The 17,304-nt window shown below is 48.9% G+C and overlaps 2 protein-coding genes across 3 annotated transcripts; one reads left to right on the top strand and one right to left on the bottom strand.

Annotated features, from left to right (window-relative positions):
• Nucleotides 1–1,834: 1,834 nt before the first annotated feature.
• Nucleotides 1,835–8,148, top strand: LOC132493129 (uncharacterized protein C11orf16-like). The gene is made up of 5 exons (XM_060103333.1): nucleotides 1,835–1,922; nucleotides 3,521–3,755; nucleotides 4,609–5,265; nucleotides 6,817–7,038; nucleotides 7,780–8,148. Exons 1-4 carry the CDS (start codon nucleotides 1,854–1,856, stop codon nucleotides 7,014–7,016), a joined length of 1,161 nt encoding a protein of 386 aa, XP_059959316.1. The 5' UTR covers nucleotides 1,835–1,853; the 3' UTR covers nucleotides 7,017–7,038; nucleotides 7,780–8,148.
• Nucleotides 8,149–8,376: 228 nt separating this feature from the next.
• On the bottom strand, nucleotides 8,377–16,709 carry LOC132493130 (A-kinase-interacting protein 1-like). Of its 2 annotated transcripts, XM_060103334.1 has the most exons (6): nucleotides 16,633–16,709; nucleotides 16,190–16,417; nucleotides 15,628–15,708; nucleotides 13,187–13,291; nucleotides 11,643–11,714; nucleotides 8,377–8,607 (listed from the first exon to the last, which is right to left on the bottom strand). In XM_060103334.1, the coding sequence occupies exons 2-6, from the start codon at nucleotides 16,409–16,411 to the stop codon at nucleotides 8,464–8,466; spliced, it is 624 nt and encodes a 207-aa protein (XP_059959317.1). In that variant the 5' UTR covers nucleotides 16,412–16,417; nucleotides 16,633–16,709; the 3' UTR covers nucleotides 8,377–8,463. The 2 variants fall into 2 exon arrangements, with proteins under 2 accessions (XP_059959317.1, XP_059959318.1); XM_060103335.1 differs by lacking the exons at nucleotides 11,643–11,714; nucleotides 16,633–16,709 and having other exon boundaries at nucleotides 16,190–16,626.
• Nucleotides 16,710–17,304: the final 595 nt, after the last annotated feature.

The following is a 17,304-nucleotide window of genomic DNA, read 5'->3' as shown; positions in this document are numbered from 1 at the left end:
GTTGAGCTACTTAAATATGCCAGGTGCTTTCCACATCTCATCTCCTGGGCGGTAACTGAAGCACCGAGATGAAGTGAGCACGCAGCCAGCAGGCTGTGAAGGATTTACTACAGCTAAATCCTTCTCTGAAATCCCAGCTCTTGCTCTTTCAACCCCTCCCCTATTTCCTGAGCTGAGCCTCCCGGGCAGGTGATTCTGGGGACACCCCGTGCGTCAGTGGGACCGGGTGCGGCCGCAGAGAGGCCGCAAACCGCAGAGCTTAGCCCAGCCCGGGCCAGACGCCCTCTCCTGGGCTGCGGGCTGCAACTCAGATAATACCGCCGCTTGTTCTCAGGTGTTTTCTCCCAGGGCCATGGACTCCTCCGCAGGGCCTGGGATGCCTTTGCCCAAATACTGCAGCGTGGTCACAATCCTGAAGGCCCCTGCCTGGGCCAGCACTGCTTCTCCCTGGGAACTCTCCTTCGCCTGCCCTCTCGCCTCCCAAGCACCCTGGCTCACCCGGCAGAGCCCCCTCACCAGGTATCGATCTCGGCTTCCTTTTTCCTCTCTGTTCTTGGTTCTAGATGGTGGGAGAGATGGCCCAGGAGGGAGAGAGCTTGCTTCCTGGGAAGGCCGAAAGGGTTCTTTACCGTGTGGGCTCTGAGTTGCTTGGGGTTTAATATTCCCCTAGTCTAAACTGCACTCCCAGTGACATCAAAGGTTGACCTGGCTTTCATCCCACCTTTTAGCGGAGTGGCAGATGTCAGAGTTGGCATGTGTGAGGGAAGGCAGTCAGGCATCATCAGTTATAAAACTTCTAGCTCATTTCACCATCAGCTCTGAGACTTGCCATGGGACTACATGAGAAATTAGGGTTTCTGCTACCAGCCGCTAAGGTGAGGTCTCCAGGTCCCTCCTCAAGTTCCCTCAGTATCCCTCAGTTATCCTGGCTTTTTATGAATGGTATCCTTAGTTGGCTGTCTACAGTGTGAATACGAGAGGGGAAAGGAAGCTCAGCCTATAAGCACATACAGGTGGTGCAAGTCCCAGGGATTCATGTCCATGCTATTCAAGTCAGTCTGCCCAGGTTAGAGACATGCCAGCCTGAACCCTTTAGCCCCTTTCTTGATTCACCTGTGTAGACCATCTCATTCAAAGCCTGAGTTAAGCATTCCTGTATCCGGGCTTGCCCACAAAGTAAACAGTTTTTTTCAGAAACCCAAACCCTGACTCAACAATTCCCTACAGCTTGGTCCTGTCCACAAAATTTCCCAGAACTAGCTTCTCCTTTTTTCTGTCTCACAGCCTCCTAGTCAGCTCCTGTGTGCTTCCCGTGCTCAAACGCCTCCTCCTCTCTTATTACCCCACAGTGCTCAGCTTTCTTGCAATTTTGCTCCTTTGGCATCACCATCCAAGCCTCCACGCCTCATCGTGGAATCCCACATACCGCCTCAGAATTTCCCTTCCTGGAAGTCTTTCCTGGCCTGCTGTCTAGTCTCAGACCAGCACTCATAACCAGAATATATAAAGGCTAATCCCACCCTGATTACCTTGAAACAATTCCCAATCCTCAAACGACGGTTCCCTTCACTCTCCTCTCCTCCTGCTCCTTCCAGTAGCTTACCTTATCTTACTGGAAGTCACAGATTGCCACTCTTTACATGGATTTCTGTTCCATATTGCCTTATCTGTCATGCACACACCATGGCGCTGCTCAGATCTAACTCTGAAGCATGTTTCTTCATGGTTTTAGGTCTTGGTTTTCTCTACTCCCTAATTCCATTTGCTTTTTCCCAGGTATGCATCTTATGACCCGTGTCTCCACATTGCTGACCCAGCACAGCAGGGGCCTGGCTGGCTGAGAAGAGGTGGACATGCTGCGGACGCATGGGTCCTGGCAAGAAGGGAAGCAGATGGCTTTTATTACAGGGGCTGCTCCCGAGGCAAGTCCCTAAGTCCCAACATCTCCCCATATGCTCCTCTGGGTGGCCCTGTCATACCTGATATTCCTCAGCTGTGTGTGCCCAGCAGTTCAGTTACTTGGATAAGCACAGATCTTCCATGGTCAGGATGCAGAAGTGAAAATGTAATGTCAGTGAGTGCATTAATTTGCTAGGGCTGGGTAACAAAGTGGCACAAGCTGAGTGGCTTAAACAACGGAAATTGTCTCTCGGTTCTGGGGACTGGAAGTCCAGGTGTTGGCAGGGTTGGTGATTCTGAGGGCTGTGAGGGAGGATCTGTTCCATGCGCCTTTCCTAACTTCGTCAATCTTTGGTGTTCCTTGGCTTGTAGAAGCATCCCCCTAATCTTGGCCTTCATAGTCACATGGTGTTCTCCCTGGGTGCATGTCCGTCTTCAAATTTCCCCTTTTTGTAAGGACACCAGTCATTGGATTAGGGGCCCACCCTACTCAGCCGTACTCAGTGTGACTTTGTCTTAAGTCGTTATATCTGCAATGACCCTATTCCCAAATAAGGTCACGTTCTGAGGTACTAGGGGCTAGGACATCAACATGAATTTGGTGGGGTAACTATTCAATCCATAACAGTGAAGAAAATATACAGTAAAAGCACTTTGTTCAGGAAAATTCAATGTGTCAAATTATGGGCGCCAGCCTAAGGGAAAGAGGAGCAAAACATGTGTACTTCGTGTAAGCCTGTGTCCCTCCACACAGGAGCACGGTGCCTGCGTGCTGGGGCCAGGCCTGGGCTTTACTTTGATGGCTACTTGCTTCTTTGGGATTTTTCTCTTCCCACAAAGAGTCAGACTTTGTGAATGTGGATCCATAGAGGGAAAACAAGTGTGATTTCTAAAAATATATATAAATTATAGAATTTCCAAACAAAAGTCATTTCGTCATTTTCAAGTAACTAATATGTAATTTCAAATGAAATATTAACAGGGTTTTGCTCAAATATAGATCCTGTCTAGTGGTTTGATAAAAGTCAATTTGTAAGCTTGTTCTTTTAATTAGCTTAGTACTTGTCCTGCCCTCTCTGCCAGGCTGCTCATTTGCTTCCTTTGCCTAGCCTCCCCTCATGGACGTAATGGCAGTGCAGAGGGCTGCTCCAGCAGCCCCAGCCTGTCCTTGCCTGAGAGGGCCTGTGGATGATACCCCACCCCTGGCTGGCTGCGGACACAGGGACAACACTTCCTGGGAGTGCTGGGAGGAGGGGGTGCGCTTGGGGAAAGATCCAGAGGACCCAGGTTACTCCTGTGAGTTGCAGGCCAAATGTAAAGATAGGAGAAAAACAAAACAAAACAAAACAGGAAAAGGAAGAGCACGGGACAGGAAAGGCAAGAAGTGATAAACAAGAGTTGCCACGGCAAGAAGCAGAGGGAAGAGCGTCCGCCTCACAGCCAGCCTGTCTCTGCCACAGCAGGCTCCCGAGCAGCGCCTGGCCCTGCCCCCTTCCCTAACTGGGCCTTGCCCCGTGGGAGGGAGACCCTGGGCCTGGCCCTAGGCGTTGTGGGGAACCATGGTGCTCCCTGCAGTACTTCCTAATGCCAGCTCTTATGCTGAGTGTTTTCTTTCCCACAGCTGGAGAGGCAGGGGTTCCTGCTGGTGGAATTTGAGGCTCCCCTTGTCACATGCCCAGGGCTGCCAGCCCAGTGGCAGAGCGTGGTCTTGGAGGAAGATGTCATTCAGTTCTCGCCATGCGTGGAATACTCACTGCGACTTGGGGACAAGGTGCTGGCACTCTGGGGACCAGACCAACAGCACTATGGCCCCGGCACCATTCCTTTGGGCTTGGAGGCAAGAGACCCCCAGAGAGGTAAGGGAGCGCTCTGGCCTCCCAGTCCCCAGGAGCCAGGCTGGTGATCAGGCTGAGAGAGCAAAGGGTGTCTCTCCAGCTTAGGGGTTTTAGAGGCTTAAAAAATCCTGACCCTTTCACTTGCAGCTTCGTCCTGAGGGTGGCCACAGATAGACAAATCATATTTTTCAGATTATAAAATATTCTTTATCGGGGCAAAATAGCCCAAGGCTCCTATGTCTATGCTGGTTACTTAACCTATGGTGCGGTGAGGTTATCCTGGGGTCACACCAGTACTCATGGTCCCCCACCAAGTCGTCCAGAGACTGGGACAGTCCCCTTGTGCGAGGCCAGCCAGTCAGCATCGTTGTGTTCAGAGAAGCGACAGAAGGAGGTTTCTCCTTCCCTTCCCCCACCTGAGGATGCATCTTGGTTTTTTTTTTTTTTTTCTTTTTGCGGTATGCGGGCCTCTCACTGTTGCGGCCTCTCCCGTTGCGGAGCACAGGCTCCGGATGCGCAGGCCCAGCGGCCATGGCTCACGGGCCCAGCCGCTCCGCGGCATATGGGATCCTCCCAGATCGGGGCACGAACCCGAATCCCCTGCATCGGCAGGCGGACTCTCAACCACTGCGCCACCAGGGAGGCCCGCATCTTGGTTTTGACACGAAAACCAAGACATGGCGGCACAGGAAGGGGTGGTAAGCATGGGGCAGGCGAGGAATGTCCCTGGCAGGCTCTCCAGGGAGAGGTGCACGCGGGCAGACGCAGAGCAGAGGGGCCGTGATGAGGCTTTGCTTCTGGGGAGAGGAGACCCCTTATCCCATGATATGAAAGAGGCGGCTGTAACAAAATCGTGACCTTTTCTGTTATGTAGCATCCAAAGAAGAAGAAAGTACTGTTCACTTCTGGGATGGCAGGACAGCTCCTGTGCCTCTTGGAGGGGTCAGGTGGGTGCCCCCAGCCGTCTGGAAGAAGGCTGTGGACAGGCTGCACAAGCCTTTCACCACGGAGCACCCCAGGCCCCTCCTCTGGGCCCCTTGCTGCTCTCTGGTGGGGCCGGTCGCTGGATGTGTCACCGGCGGGCTTCCTCTGAGCACTCCGTTCCTGTGCCCTCCCTGCCACCCGCACGCCTGCTGCCAGCTGCTGGGCCAGGGCTGCCTCTGCTGCTGCCCCTTGGCTGGACCCACCTGGTGGCCTCTAACCAGAACCTCAGTGGTCACAGCTAGAGAGCATCCAGAGGCGGAGCTGAAGCCCACGGCACAGCTTTTGCCCCTTGAGGATCCTAAGGAGGAAGAAGTAGCAGCGCAGGCTCCCACGGCTGTTTCTTCCTCCTCTGCCTCCTCCTCTTCTGAAGAAGAGGATCTGGAGAATGAGCTGGAGATGGGCCTTCCCCAGAGGCTGCTGGTGGACAGCACAGGCAACACGGCCCCCATCCTTCTGGAAGAGTCTCCAAGGAGGCAGGGTGGCCTCTGCCAGCCGGAATGGAGGTACTGGAGGGGAAACGGGTCCGAGCCGCGTCCCGGGAAGCCAGGTAGACCTTTTCCTAAGGCAGGGCTGAGGCCTCTGCTCCCTTCCCTCCCATGTGTCTCTCAGGAATCTGAGGCACATGTCCGCTGTGCTGGGATTGGAAGTAACACTTGGTCACGTCGAAGGGGGGGCTGTGATAAGAGGGAAACGTGGGCTTTATTGATTAAATGGAAACCTAACAAGAAAGGATGGGCTGATCTTTGTGCGAAGGTTTGCATCCCTATTTGACAACTGTCTTTTCTTTCTTCACTAGTCTCTACTGGCAGGACTCTGCCACTGTCCATTTCTACCCTCCCCTCCCTCGTTTTCCTTGGAGGCGTTGATTTTTCTCTAGATGTGCAGTCAGAATGCCTCCAGGTGTTGATTGGAGTCTTTCAGCGCCCTGAGAAGCTCAGAAACGGGTCTTTAAACACTGGCCATCAGACCCTACTCTCCAGATGGGCCTCTTAGGAAGTCAGAGCGGGAGGAACCAGGCACAGCCTTATGCGTCTCACTCTACCACTGAGAGGGGAGGCAGTGTCATTGTCATTGGCAACCTGCAGCCATCCCCAAACTTCTCTACCCAAGCAACATGCCCTTGTAGGTTTAGAGCAGTGTATCATTGATATGCCTCATGCCGTGCTATCTAAGTTCCCAGTGGGGCCCAGAAAGAGCAGATGCCTAAGGCAGCTGGCAGAGCTTTGTGAAGGTGGTGACTTCATAAGCCAGCCCTAGACTAGATTCTTGGGGCCCTGTGCTGACTAACTCAACCTTCAGTGAACTAAATGAACATTCACTCTGGGGCAGGGATACTGAGGGTTAAAGAATAGCACCGCTAAGGGCATAAGGATCTGTGGGCCATTCTAATAATTGGCTATAAGGAGAAATATAGTATCTTCAGGTACTTGGCCTGGCTTTCCTCTAGGTACTGGATCACTTGTTATGCTCTGGGCAAAGGTTAATTCTTGGAGCTGAACCATGAGAATCAGTGAGCCTGCCCTCTGCCAGGTCCTACCTCTGCACCCAAAGCTCTGGAGAGTATGCCTGCACAGGGCGTGGAGAAAGGGGCATCTCCAGCCCCCATCCCAGATGGTGCTGCACAGCACACTAACTAGCGAGGGGAACTGGTGAGGTGAAGCGTGTAAATCGACGTGTGTGCCTGGGCTAGAAACAATGGCAAATACCAGAGCTTTTCTTCTCTCCCCTCCAGATCTTGTATCCTTTTAAGGAAATGTGCTGCTTTGCTTCTCCTGACTGCGCTTGATTGCCATCAAGCACTGATGCTTCACAGTCTGGTCTGAGGCTCTACCTCCTAAGGATCCTCTTGTACGGGTCCTCCGCCCTCCACGCTTTTGGCTCCTTTTAGTTGCAGGCAGTGAGGTTACTGTCTGAGACTAACCTAACAATCCCAGAGGGCCAGGATTCATGCCAGCAGTCATGCTGCTCTCCACCCTCACTTATGACTGAAACAGGGTTCAGACAGTTAAGGGATTCTGTGATCCTTGATACACTTCATAAGTCAAGTCTAATCCCATCAAAATGGTGGCATATTCAACTAACTGAGTTTTGGGTTTAGGAACAAGACTTTGCAACATCGGGAAAGAAGAGAAGGGCAACAAACAACAGACAGTGAAAACCGCAGCAGTGGGGAGTCCCAGGGAGCTGGTCCTGGAAGCCACTGGCATGAAGCCACTACAGATCCTGCCAGAGGAAGCTGAACACAAAAAACTGAGTCGGGGTACTGCGGCACATCAGGGAGACCAGAATTCCCCCTAAACTAAAAGCCCCAAGGATCTAGGTAAAGCAGATGGCTGGGAAGGGGCTTCTGAAGGACTCCTTCCATGGTTCTTTGACCTTCGGGGGTCATACCACTTTTGAGAATGATAAAACCTATGGCCCCTCTTCCCAGAAAAATGCACACACCCACAATTTTGCATATGATGGCTTACAGAACCCACAAATTTCATCACTAGGGGTGCAAGGATCCCCAGTTAACTGACCCCTCTACACTATGGTGGTGGGCGTGGGCCTGCTTTACTAGGCCCTAGGTCCGTGAGTCTGTTCTTTGCTAGGAATGCAAATACAGCTCTACTTAAACCTTTGTATTCTTTTTTTTTTTTAGATATATATATTTTTGATGTGTATGATTTTTAAAGTCTTTTATTGAATTTTTTGCAGTATTGCTTCTGTTTTATGTTTTTTTGGTGTTTTGGCTGTGAGGCATGTGGGATCTTAGCTCCTCGACCAGGGATAGAACCCGCACCCCCTGCATTGGAGGATGAAGTCTTAACCACTGGACTGCCAGGGAGGTCCCCAAACCTTTGTTTTCATCATATAAAATACTGGCCTTTTTTCTGAGGAAAGACATGTTCAAAACGAGGTGACTCCCTAGGCAACTAAACTGAGAGATGCAACAATACTGTTGGTGTGGTAGCTTAAAGATGTTTAGGACACATCAATGACTTTGTAATTTTAAGGATCGAACGTCACTGATTTTAAAGTCAGAATAAGACTCTCAGGACTTCTTTTTCTCTTGTAGGAAGCTAAAGAGTAGATACCTGAGGAGGAGTTAGTTACAAAGTGGCTGACACAAGGCCTTCTTCTATGGAAATGGTACAGTGCAGGCCACAGGTGATAATCCAATAAGCAGCATCTTCACCCCAGGAAGACATCCTTGCAGATGAATGGCACCTGTCCTAAGGGGCACAGGAGTGTGGCGGCCTTGGCGAGGGCTCCCTTCCAGGGGCCTGGTGCGATCTGCTTGAGGATGCCTCTTCCACGGAAGATGCCTCTTCTACAGAACATGGTTGGCCTGCTTTGGGCAAATGTGTCCACAGCCTCTCTGCCATCTTTTCATAAAGCCTCAGTTGTACATGAGTAACATTTTGTTTGACTTCTTAATGCCAATGAAAAGGAATTCTCTTCATTTCCAAATTTCTCACTTTACAATCATAATTAACCTTTACTTGGAAAGCAAGCAGTAAAAACTATTCAGACAGCATCATTACACTATGACTTCAGGCAGAAGAGCGTGAGGGGACTTTCAAGTTAAAATAGGCACTGAAAGAGACAAACTCTAGTTCCTAGGAAAGCTAACCCTCTACAGTCAGTCAGCATTAAAATCAGGATTAATGTGTAAATTTTAAGAGGACACATGGTAGCTTTATTCTTCTTAATACTTAAAAAACAAACAAGAAAAAGGTGATGTCTGCGATGGTCAACGTCATATGGGGAAGACCAAGTCCACACTTTGTCCTGAATCAACTGCTACCACGTGAGTCTTCTTGGTCAAGTCATTTACACCCACAGTGATGGAATAGGTCCCTGGATATACTTCTATGTAGAGGTCCTTAGAGATGTTCTCAGCCTGGAAGCAAAAGTGGATATTAGCAGTTTAGAGATTTTATGTCCCAGTGCCATCAGGGCACCTCCTCCCGGCTCCCTCTGTGTGTGATGGAGTGAGGTACTAACGTGGGAGATGGAGGTCCTGCTTTCAAGGCTTGGCTTGGCAACGTAATAGGACTGCCATTTAGGCCAGTCTCAGCCTCTCCTTATGCTTGTTTCCTTATTTCTAAAATTAGCTCACAAGCATGTATGTGAAAACACTAAATTGTTATAGGAACACGAAGGATCATAAAAGGAACACTCTGGTTGGAGTAGAAAGGTTAAGAATCAGGTAGAGGGAAAGGCTAATGACGATTGCTTTGGGGCTCAAAAGTAGGCAGTGGCACTTGTTATCACAGATCAGCAGTGATGGCAAGGCGCTGTGGGATAATGAGAAGTATTCTTTTTAACTGTGCTTTGCTAAGTTCATTATTAGGAGGATGAAACATTTCTTTTCACCTAAAGCTGAGAACACTATGAATAGATTCCACTTTGTCATGCAGAAAGTCAGCTGGCTGGCTAAAGCCCTCCCTTGGAGACCGGTTCTCCTATGCAGATGGTCCCCAACTTATAATGGTCAGACTTATGGTTTTTTTATTTTACGATAGTGTGAAAGTGATACGCATTCAGTAGAAACCATACTTCCAGTTTTGAATTGTGATCTTTTCCCGGGCTGGCGGTGTGCAGCACGATACTCTCTAGTGATGCTGGGCAGCGGCGGTGAGTGATCTCCCAGTCAGCCACGGGGATCACGAGGGTGAACAACTGATGCACTTATAACCATCCTGCACCCATACAACCAGTCTGTTTTTCACTTTCAGTACAGCATTCAATAAATTATCAATACATGAACTATTCAAAACTTTATTATAAAGTAGGTTTTGTGTCAGATGATTTTGCCCAACTGCAGGGTATGTAAGTGTTCTGAGAACGTTTAAGGTAGGCGAGGCTGAGCTATGACGTTCAGTAGGTTAGGTGTATTAAATGCACTTTTGGGCTTCCCGGGTGGCGCAGTGGTTAAGAATCCACCTGCCAGTGCGGAGGACAGGGGTTCGATCCCTGGTCCAGGAAGATCCCACATGCTGCGGAGCAACTAAGGCCGTGCGCCACAACTACTGAGCCTGCACTCTAGAGCCCGTGCTCTGCAACAAGAGAAGCCACCACAATAAGAAGCCCTTGCACCGCAACAAAGAGTACCCCCTGCTCGCTGCAACTAGAGAAAGCCCGCGCGCAGCAACGAAGACCCAACGCAGCCAAAAATAGTAAGCTGTGACAAAGTGAAAGAGCGGCATGGACATATATACACTACCAAACGTAAGGTAGATAGCTAGTGGGAAGCAGCCGCATAGCACAGGGAGATCAGCTCGGTTCTTTCTGACCGCCTGGAGGGGTGGGATAGGGAGGGTGGGAGGGAGACGCAAAAGGGAGGGGATATGGGAACATATGTATATGTATAACTGATTAAATTTGTAAAAAAAAAAAAAAAAAAAAAAAAGACCCAACGCAGCCAAAAATAAATAAATAAAAATTTAAAAATAAAAATAAAATAAATGCACTTTCAATTTATGGTATTTTCAACTTACAATGGGTTTATCGGGACGTAAGTCAAAGAAGATCAATACTGCAAAACACTGGAAGCTGGAGTTAGTGGAAAGATTTATATTTAGAGCTGAGCTGAGCACAAGCCATTCTCCAAGGACAGACTTCATGCCTGGCTGGGAAGTGGTCATGGCAGATGTGCAGGCAGATGAAGGGTCTCAGCTCAAATGGCCAAAGAGCAAAGTCACAAACCAGAAAAGAGCCTGTAATTAAGAGCCAAAGCGCCTATCCCACAACTGGGAGACCACTACCAGTGCTTACTCAATGCTCAGAAGGAGCCACAGGCAGAAGCTGTCATTTCTACACCACCCCTGGGGGTGGGGGGGCAGGTGAACCAAACTACTGGCCAGTAAATTCTGCTAGGAGGAATAAATGATAATATTTATACTTTTATGAAACTTCCTCTCTTTCCATCTTGCAAATAGATTTGAAGCCCAGGTTTTCCGAAGCTGCTTTATGCTATATCCTTTCATGCCCAGTTACTGCAAAATTGGAGGCTTATCATCATTTAACTGATGTGAATATGTATGAGAACGCCACAACTATTTATTGGTCATCAACTATGAAAATAAACAAAAGGAGGTTTCAGAAAATACAGCTCTATCAGAATTGCAGAAAGCCAAGGATGCTTCATTTGTCTGCATAAAAGGGGCAAGATTGGCATCTGTGATTCCAACACTGTGAACATCAGGAAGATTAGCATTACCAAAATACAGTAAGTATTGGAGGCATCTAAGCCTAACAACTTGTACTAAAAGCAGAATAGTCTTAGTTGCTACTAACTCTAGTATATTCTGAATCCTGGCTAGTAGCACACTGTATACAAACAAAAATTAAGCAAACTATTGCAGCAACACACCAGAGTTCCATTCCTCAGAATTCCAGCCCTTCCAAGTTCCAAAAGATTCCCTGGGTTCATGAACTAATGAATATTTTATCCTAAAAACATCACTGTATGTTTTCAAGAGAAACATTTGCAGAAAATAGGAACAAATCCCTTCAAATGTTTTGGAACATGATCTAACCAAATGTATACGTTTCAGAATTTCAGCAATGGTTTTCACTTTGTAAGCAGGAGGGTCAGGCCCCTCCTGCTGCTTGAACAGATGGTGGAATTCCAACAGGACCCACTGCCAGCCCAGCTGAGCTGTAGGAATGGAGATATGAATACTTTGCATTCTTTCCAACCACAACTATGAGTTCAGGCACAAAGAATATTCCTGAAATTTCAAGTGAAGGAAGGATACCAAGGAAACATAATTTTACGCTGAACTAAAATGTTGTACACTGTCCCCAAGGGTAAAAATATCCCAACTTAAAAATACTATAGATCCAGTACAAAGAACCTTATAGTAACCAGATCAGTTCATGGAATTGCAGTGGTGGTGGAGCCCAGTACCCTAGAAGTTCTGTACTCACAGGCTGGGATGCCTCTAGTGCACACTCTGACGCCTGACGGATGCCTCCAACACGAAGGGGGGTGTCTTTTCTCTGAAGAGTGAGGTAGAAACACTGATTAGGGCCCAAACTTTGACTTCTGGATGGTAGAGAGGAAATTTGTCCTACTTAATTAGGAACTAACAATTGTTCTGTCAGTGTTTTCCAAGTTGTCACCTAAGTTCTTAAGGCTTTTAGTGAATTGTGCGAAGTATTTTTAGTCAGATGTTTACCATGATTACTTTTTATCCTTACATGGGCTTTGGACTCAGATAGACCTGAGTTTGAATCCTATCTCTGTCATTTACTGAGAGGGACAGATTAATTTCTCTATGCCTTGGTTTCCTAGTCTATAGCTTCGGCATACTACACTGTAAGGAAGATCTAAAGTGCAAAAGTGATTGACATTTAACAGGCTCTCAGAAAATAGAATTCTCTTCCAAGGTTCTCCCAGCAGTGGGAGTACTAGAGGGGAAGAGGCTGAACTGAGAAAGTCAATTTCCCTGAGAGGCACCAATTTACGTCTTATAGGAAGGGATGGGAGGGATACGAATGACTCTTGCTCACATGTAACTCCCTTAGGGTCAAGCACTCTTAAGAGGGCCTAGGCCAGGGCAGAAGAGGAAGCCCAGGATCCAGGCTCTGGTGCTACCCCTTGTACCCCAGGCCAGGGAAACAGGATGGCTCACATCCCTGTGGCCACTCTCCCGTCCCTTCCCTAAACCCACAGGCCAGAGAAATCAGGAATCCAACCTGTGGATTAGACTCTGAACTTAAGTTTGCTATCTTTGAGTACAACCAGGGGAGTTTAAAAAGAAAAACAAAAGCAAAAAAAAGCCTACTCTCCCCAGAAACAACAACAAAGGAGTCCTGTTGGATCAGTTCAACAAGTAGAGTCTTTGGCTTCCCAGAGTGACATGTGGTAAAATACAGGTAATTTGCAGTGAGAGGCTTGTAATTGTTATCTTTAGGAAAAGCATTTTGTTAAAAAGAAACCCCCCAAGGGCTTCCCTGGTGGCGCAGTGGTTGAGAGTCCGCCTGCCGATGCAGGAGACACGGGCTCGTGTCCCGGTCCGGGAAGGTCCCACATGCCGCGGAGCAGCTGGGCCCGTGAGCCATGGCCGCTGAGCCTGCGCATCCGGAGCCTGTGCTCCGCAACGGGAGAGGCCACAACAGTGAGAGGCCCGCATACCACAAAAAAAAAAAAATCTCTTTCATACCCCTAGATGTAGAAGAGGATATTTGAAGCGCTTTTTGTTAAGCCTGTCCAAGAATCCCTTGGCCCAGGACTGCAGGTTCAACTGAAGATCCGACAGTGGCATCAATCTCTTATTTTGGACAAAAACTCCTATTTCATGTTCATTGCTGTAAGTTCTCTAAGGCTGGGAGGTGAAACATTTCTGTTGAGCGCTGTAATGCTGAGTCACCCAGGCATCCAATAATACAATCCAGCAGGAGCTCCAAGATGTAGGGCCTCCTATCTTGGGAAGCTGAGGGCACAGCACAGCACAGCTGAGGATACATACCTGACCATTCCCAGTGTCCGAGCACAAGTGCAGCTTCGACTTCCCTCTGTGATAACGATACACGTGGGTTGCCCCTCCTTCCTCTGGCACAGATGAATAATATTTCTAGAGAAGTAATGGGAAGGATGCTGGGTAACCAAATAGACTGGTCAAATTTTCAAAAAACTCCTTGTTACTTGGGCAAAGTATGGTTAAGGAGGGAGGCAAGAGAGCAAAGGTAAATTACCTGCCCTCTTGAGAGGCCTCTGAAGTCATGTAACAAATCTTAGCCCGTGTAAAGTGGCTGCAGAGAAGGAAACTGCACTTGGCCTTACTTTGCTGCCATCTGCTGCCTCTGTAGGGCAAGAACTCTGGCAACTCAAGCTGGGTAGGACCATGCTCTCTGCCAGGTTAAATAATTTTCACAACATCCTCACCCCGAGGTCAAATACACAAGCCCTTTCATCTCCTCTCATGACAACTTCTGACAAACAGGTCTGTGTCTACTAAGTCTCAGACAAGGATAAGAGAAGAGAGAGGTGCGTCTCCTTGAGATTTAGAAATACAACAGGAAATGTAACATAAACGCAACAGCTATGCAGCCATTCTCCCCATGCGGAGGAGGGAAGGGAGAAGACTCCGATTTAAGCAAAAATAATCCAAAGGATCAGAATGCAGTTTTTTTCTTGTCTACTTCCTTCCTCCCCCTCAAAGTTAACCTCAGACTTGCCCCTGATTGTGACTAATGATGAGGACAACATAAGCCTGCGTGTTTTGAACAAAGGGTAGGGACAGTGTTTAAGGCAAGAGACCAAAAGAATGAGAAGCTGGGGAAAGCATGTCAGGACATGGCTCTAATGATGTAATTTAGGGGATGCTTCAAAATTCTGAAAGCAAACTCAAACACCGTTCTTAATTCTATTTCTAGAAAGCTGAGGAGTTCTGAGCCTCCATTCCTTAATGGAGGTTTGAAATAAAGCATGAACTGAAAACCAAAATGAAGAACACCAATTTGCTAAACCTCAAACCAAAGACAAATATTATTCCTTTTACTGACCCATGAACCAAAGTGTTTAACTTGATCACTTTATAGCAGAGCCAAAGTTATGGATTTTTCTAAAACCATTTAACAAAATAATAACATAAAAATACTCTCTGAACTGTATCTCACTGGTTGGAATCCTATTTTTGGAGTCACAGGGATTTTACAAAAGATGTAGAAATATTAGAGATGTTTTGAATCTTAATATTCATTATGAAATTGAAAAGCAGGACAGAAACAAGGTATTCTCTTCCTTCTACCGTACAGACCAAGCACCCTTACAACCACATAAGAATCATAAAATGTTAAGGCTGGAAGAGACCACAGAGTCTGTTTTAATTCCCAGAAGACAGAGAGTACCTTCCATGCAGGTGATTTTCTTGAATGTTGGCTGCCTGCCTTCAACATTCCCTCAAAGTACTTAAAGATGACCTTAGTGTATGGTTTTGAGAAGAGGGCCTTTAAAACCTTTGTTCACCCACTTCAATGAATGGGACCAAAAATCTCACATAAGTCCCCTGTGCTACAGTTTATGACAATTTTCTGGTGTTCATCTCTCAGTGGAAACCAAAGAAACAGACTATAAGGGCTGGAAAGGACTTGAAACATCGTCATTTTACCATGTGGGAAGGTAAGGCTGAGAGAGACTAACTAGCCTAAGGCATTATAGCCAGGAAGTGGCAGAACACAGGTCTGATTCCTGGGAGGCTGCTCCTGCCATTAAGCCACACTACCTCTGATGAGGGCACTGCATCTGTGCCACATAACCACCTCTGTGGCCAACAAGTGATACAGACCCAAAGGGGCATACTTAAAAACTACATTACCAGGGGGACTTCCCTGGTGGCCAGTGGTTAAGACTCTGTGCTTCCAATGCAGGGGGTGCAAGTTGGTTGGGGAACTAGGATCCCACATGCTGTGTGGCCACACACACACACACACACACAGACAAAAGCACACACTACCTTACCAGGGACTTGGAACAGAGATTAAGATCTAATGGAGGGACCCTGTTTCAGTTTTTGCTTTGAAAACAGAGAGGCTCGGTTCCAGTTTAGAACGATCTTACTGATTAAAAAAAAAAATTCAGTTCAAAGTTTTAAAAACCGCTAATATTCGGACTTGTTTTGGAATTCAGCAAATAAGCCCCGCCCCCCCAAATAATAGTGAGGGCAGATCTTTTCTGGCTTGTGCATTGCTGTATCCTCATTAACAGTTGAAGTTAAGCATTCAATATTTGTTGAATGAATTCTAACCTGGATTTATCACCTGGTTTAAATCCTTGGCTGTTTACAACCTGCCCACGAAGGCAGGGCAGGGTGAACAGGCAGTCTTCCAGATTCTCCCTAAATTCCACAAAAATCCACTTTGTGATCCATCAGCAGGCAGATCAGGGGCATGACTTTGGCCACCAACTTACCCCACACTGACTTGAAGTATAGTCCATGAATTCAGCCATTGTTCTGAAGGAAGCACTGAGGGTTGGGTGTCTTTCTTCTCTCTATTTGAATAAACGGCAAGTCACAGGTGAGATCTGTATTCCCTACTGGAGAAGGAGGTCATTTTGGGAATACCTTCCTTTTTACTTTTTGAAAGGCCACTGCAAGTTTAAGTCAGTAAAAGGCTCTTACTGAGAAAGAATTCCAACTCTAAAAGGAATACACAGACATGCACTTTTTCCAGGACAAAGACAGGTTTGTTGGCTTTCCTCTAATATCAAATGGTAGCCTGTAAGAATTGTTGTAAAAAGTAACCAACCAGGGCCGAGCACTAGCGGTCTCTAGCGGTATCCTAAAGCTAGCCAATAGGAATCTGTCAAATGTCAAGCGTTTTCAAAAGGCCTTCCGGTTCACTGTCCTGATACTTAACAGCTTCCGCCAAGGACAGCATCCCTCGGGTGCTGCTGTGTGGCGTGCCCAGGTTCTCAGCAAGCCGCTGCTGAGCGAATGAATGGGCTGGTCCCGCAGCACTGGGGCCCTCACCTCTCCTGGGACAAGGCGATGGGGGCCGGCTACCGGCCCTCTTTCTCTGTAGGGCCGCTCCCGGGAAATGACCCCCACGCTGCCTTTGGGAAGCTCCACCGAATGCCAGTCCACCGCCCTCCTTTTGGCCCGCTCCAGCACTTCTTGACCCAGCCTAGCCGAGCGTTGCAGGGAACGTCGGTCCACCCCGTTCAGCGCCGCGGCCGCCAAACAGTTCTCCATGTCTCCCTGCGAGGGCACATACACACAAACACCGGCGGGTTAGCGGGCCTCCGGGACCCCGCTCCAGCTCGGGGTCGGACCCAGGGCCTCGACCTCCCCGGCGACCGCCACCCCCCGGCTCCGCCCAACGCGCTCTCCAGCGGGCTCGGTGTCAGGAGCGAAGGCATGCGCGCGGAGGCCCTCCATTTCCGTCTCCCCCTCCCTCGCTAGGAAGCCCTCACCCAGCCGGCCTCTCAAGGCGCATGCGCTCAGCGGTCGAGGGAAGGCTGGGCCTGGAGCATCCTGCGCCGGCGCAGCAGGCCATGGGCGGTGAGGGGTCGAGGGGCGTGGCGGGGGCGGTGAAGAGCACGGCCAGCACAGGACAAGCCTACCGTGTCCCGGCCGCCGCTCCAGTGAGCGTGTTTCCGGGCTAAGTGCCAGAGCGTAGGGGGCGGGGCGGGGCCTGCCAGCTGGCGGGTCGCGGGAACCGGAGTCGACCTAGTGGCGGAGGCTGTGTGTCCACGCTGTTGCAGGAGCCCCTGGGCCAGGGTCTGGCCCTTAGAGGTCGTCTCCGCCGCTCAACGCGGAGAACCTGGTGTAAAGTCAGGTGGTCTGTTGGGCTAAGAAGTCGTGGGGAGTAAGACGCGTGCCTCCAGGCGCCTATTAATGCCTGGTCTATATTTTGGGATATCGCTACTCTAAAACCTCTTTTGTTCGGGCGATGACTAAGATAGGCCAAACAGTGCGGCTGCCACAGTGGCGTTTGGAGGAGGGAGTCTGTCTGGCCAGCAGGCTGTGGGCTGTGGGCTGTCCGGCCCACAGGGCCAGGGGTGCCTGCGTTGTGTGTAGGGCCTCTCGTAATCCCCTCGTGGTTGCTTCCTCACTCCTCCGGTGAGAAGTATAGACTCACACCT

This window comes from Mesoplodon densirostris, chromosome 7 (assembly GCF_025265405.1).
Source record: "Mesoplodon densirostris isolate mMesDen1 chromosome 7, mMesDen1 primary haplotype, whole genome shotgun sequence".
Classification (NCBI taxonomy): Eukaryota; Metazoa; Chordata; class Mammalia; order Artiodactyla; family Ziphiidae; genus Mesoplodon; species Mesoplodon densirostris.
Note: the sequence above shows the minus strand (reverse complement) of the source record. Positions and strands in the feature narration are given on the sequence as shown.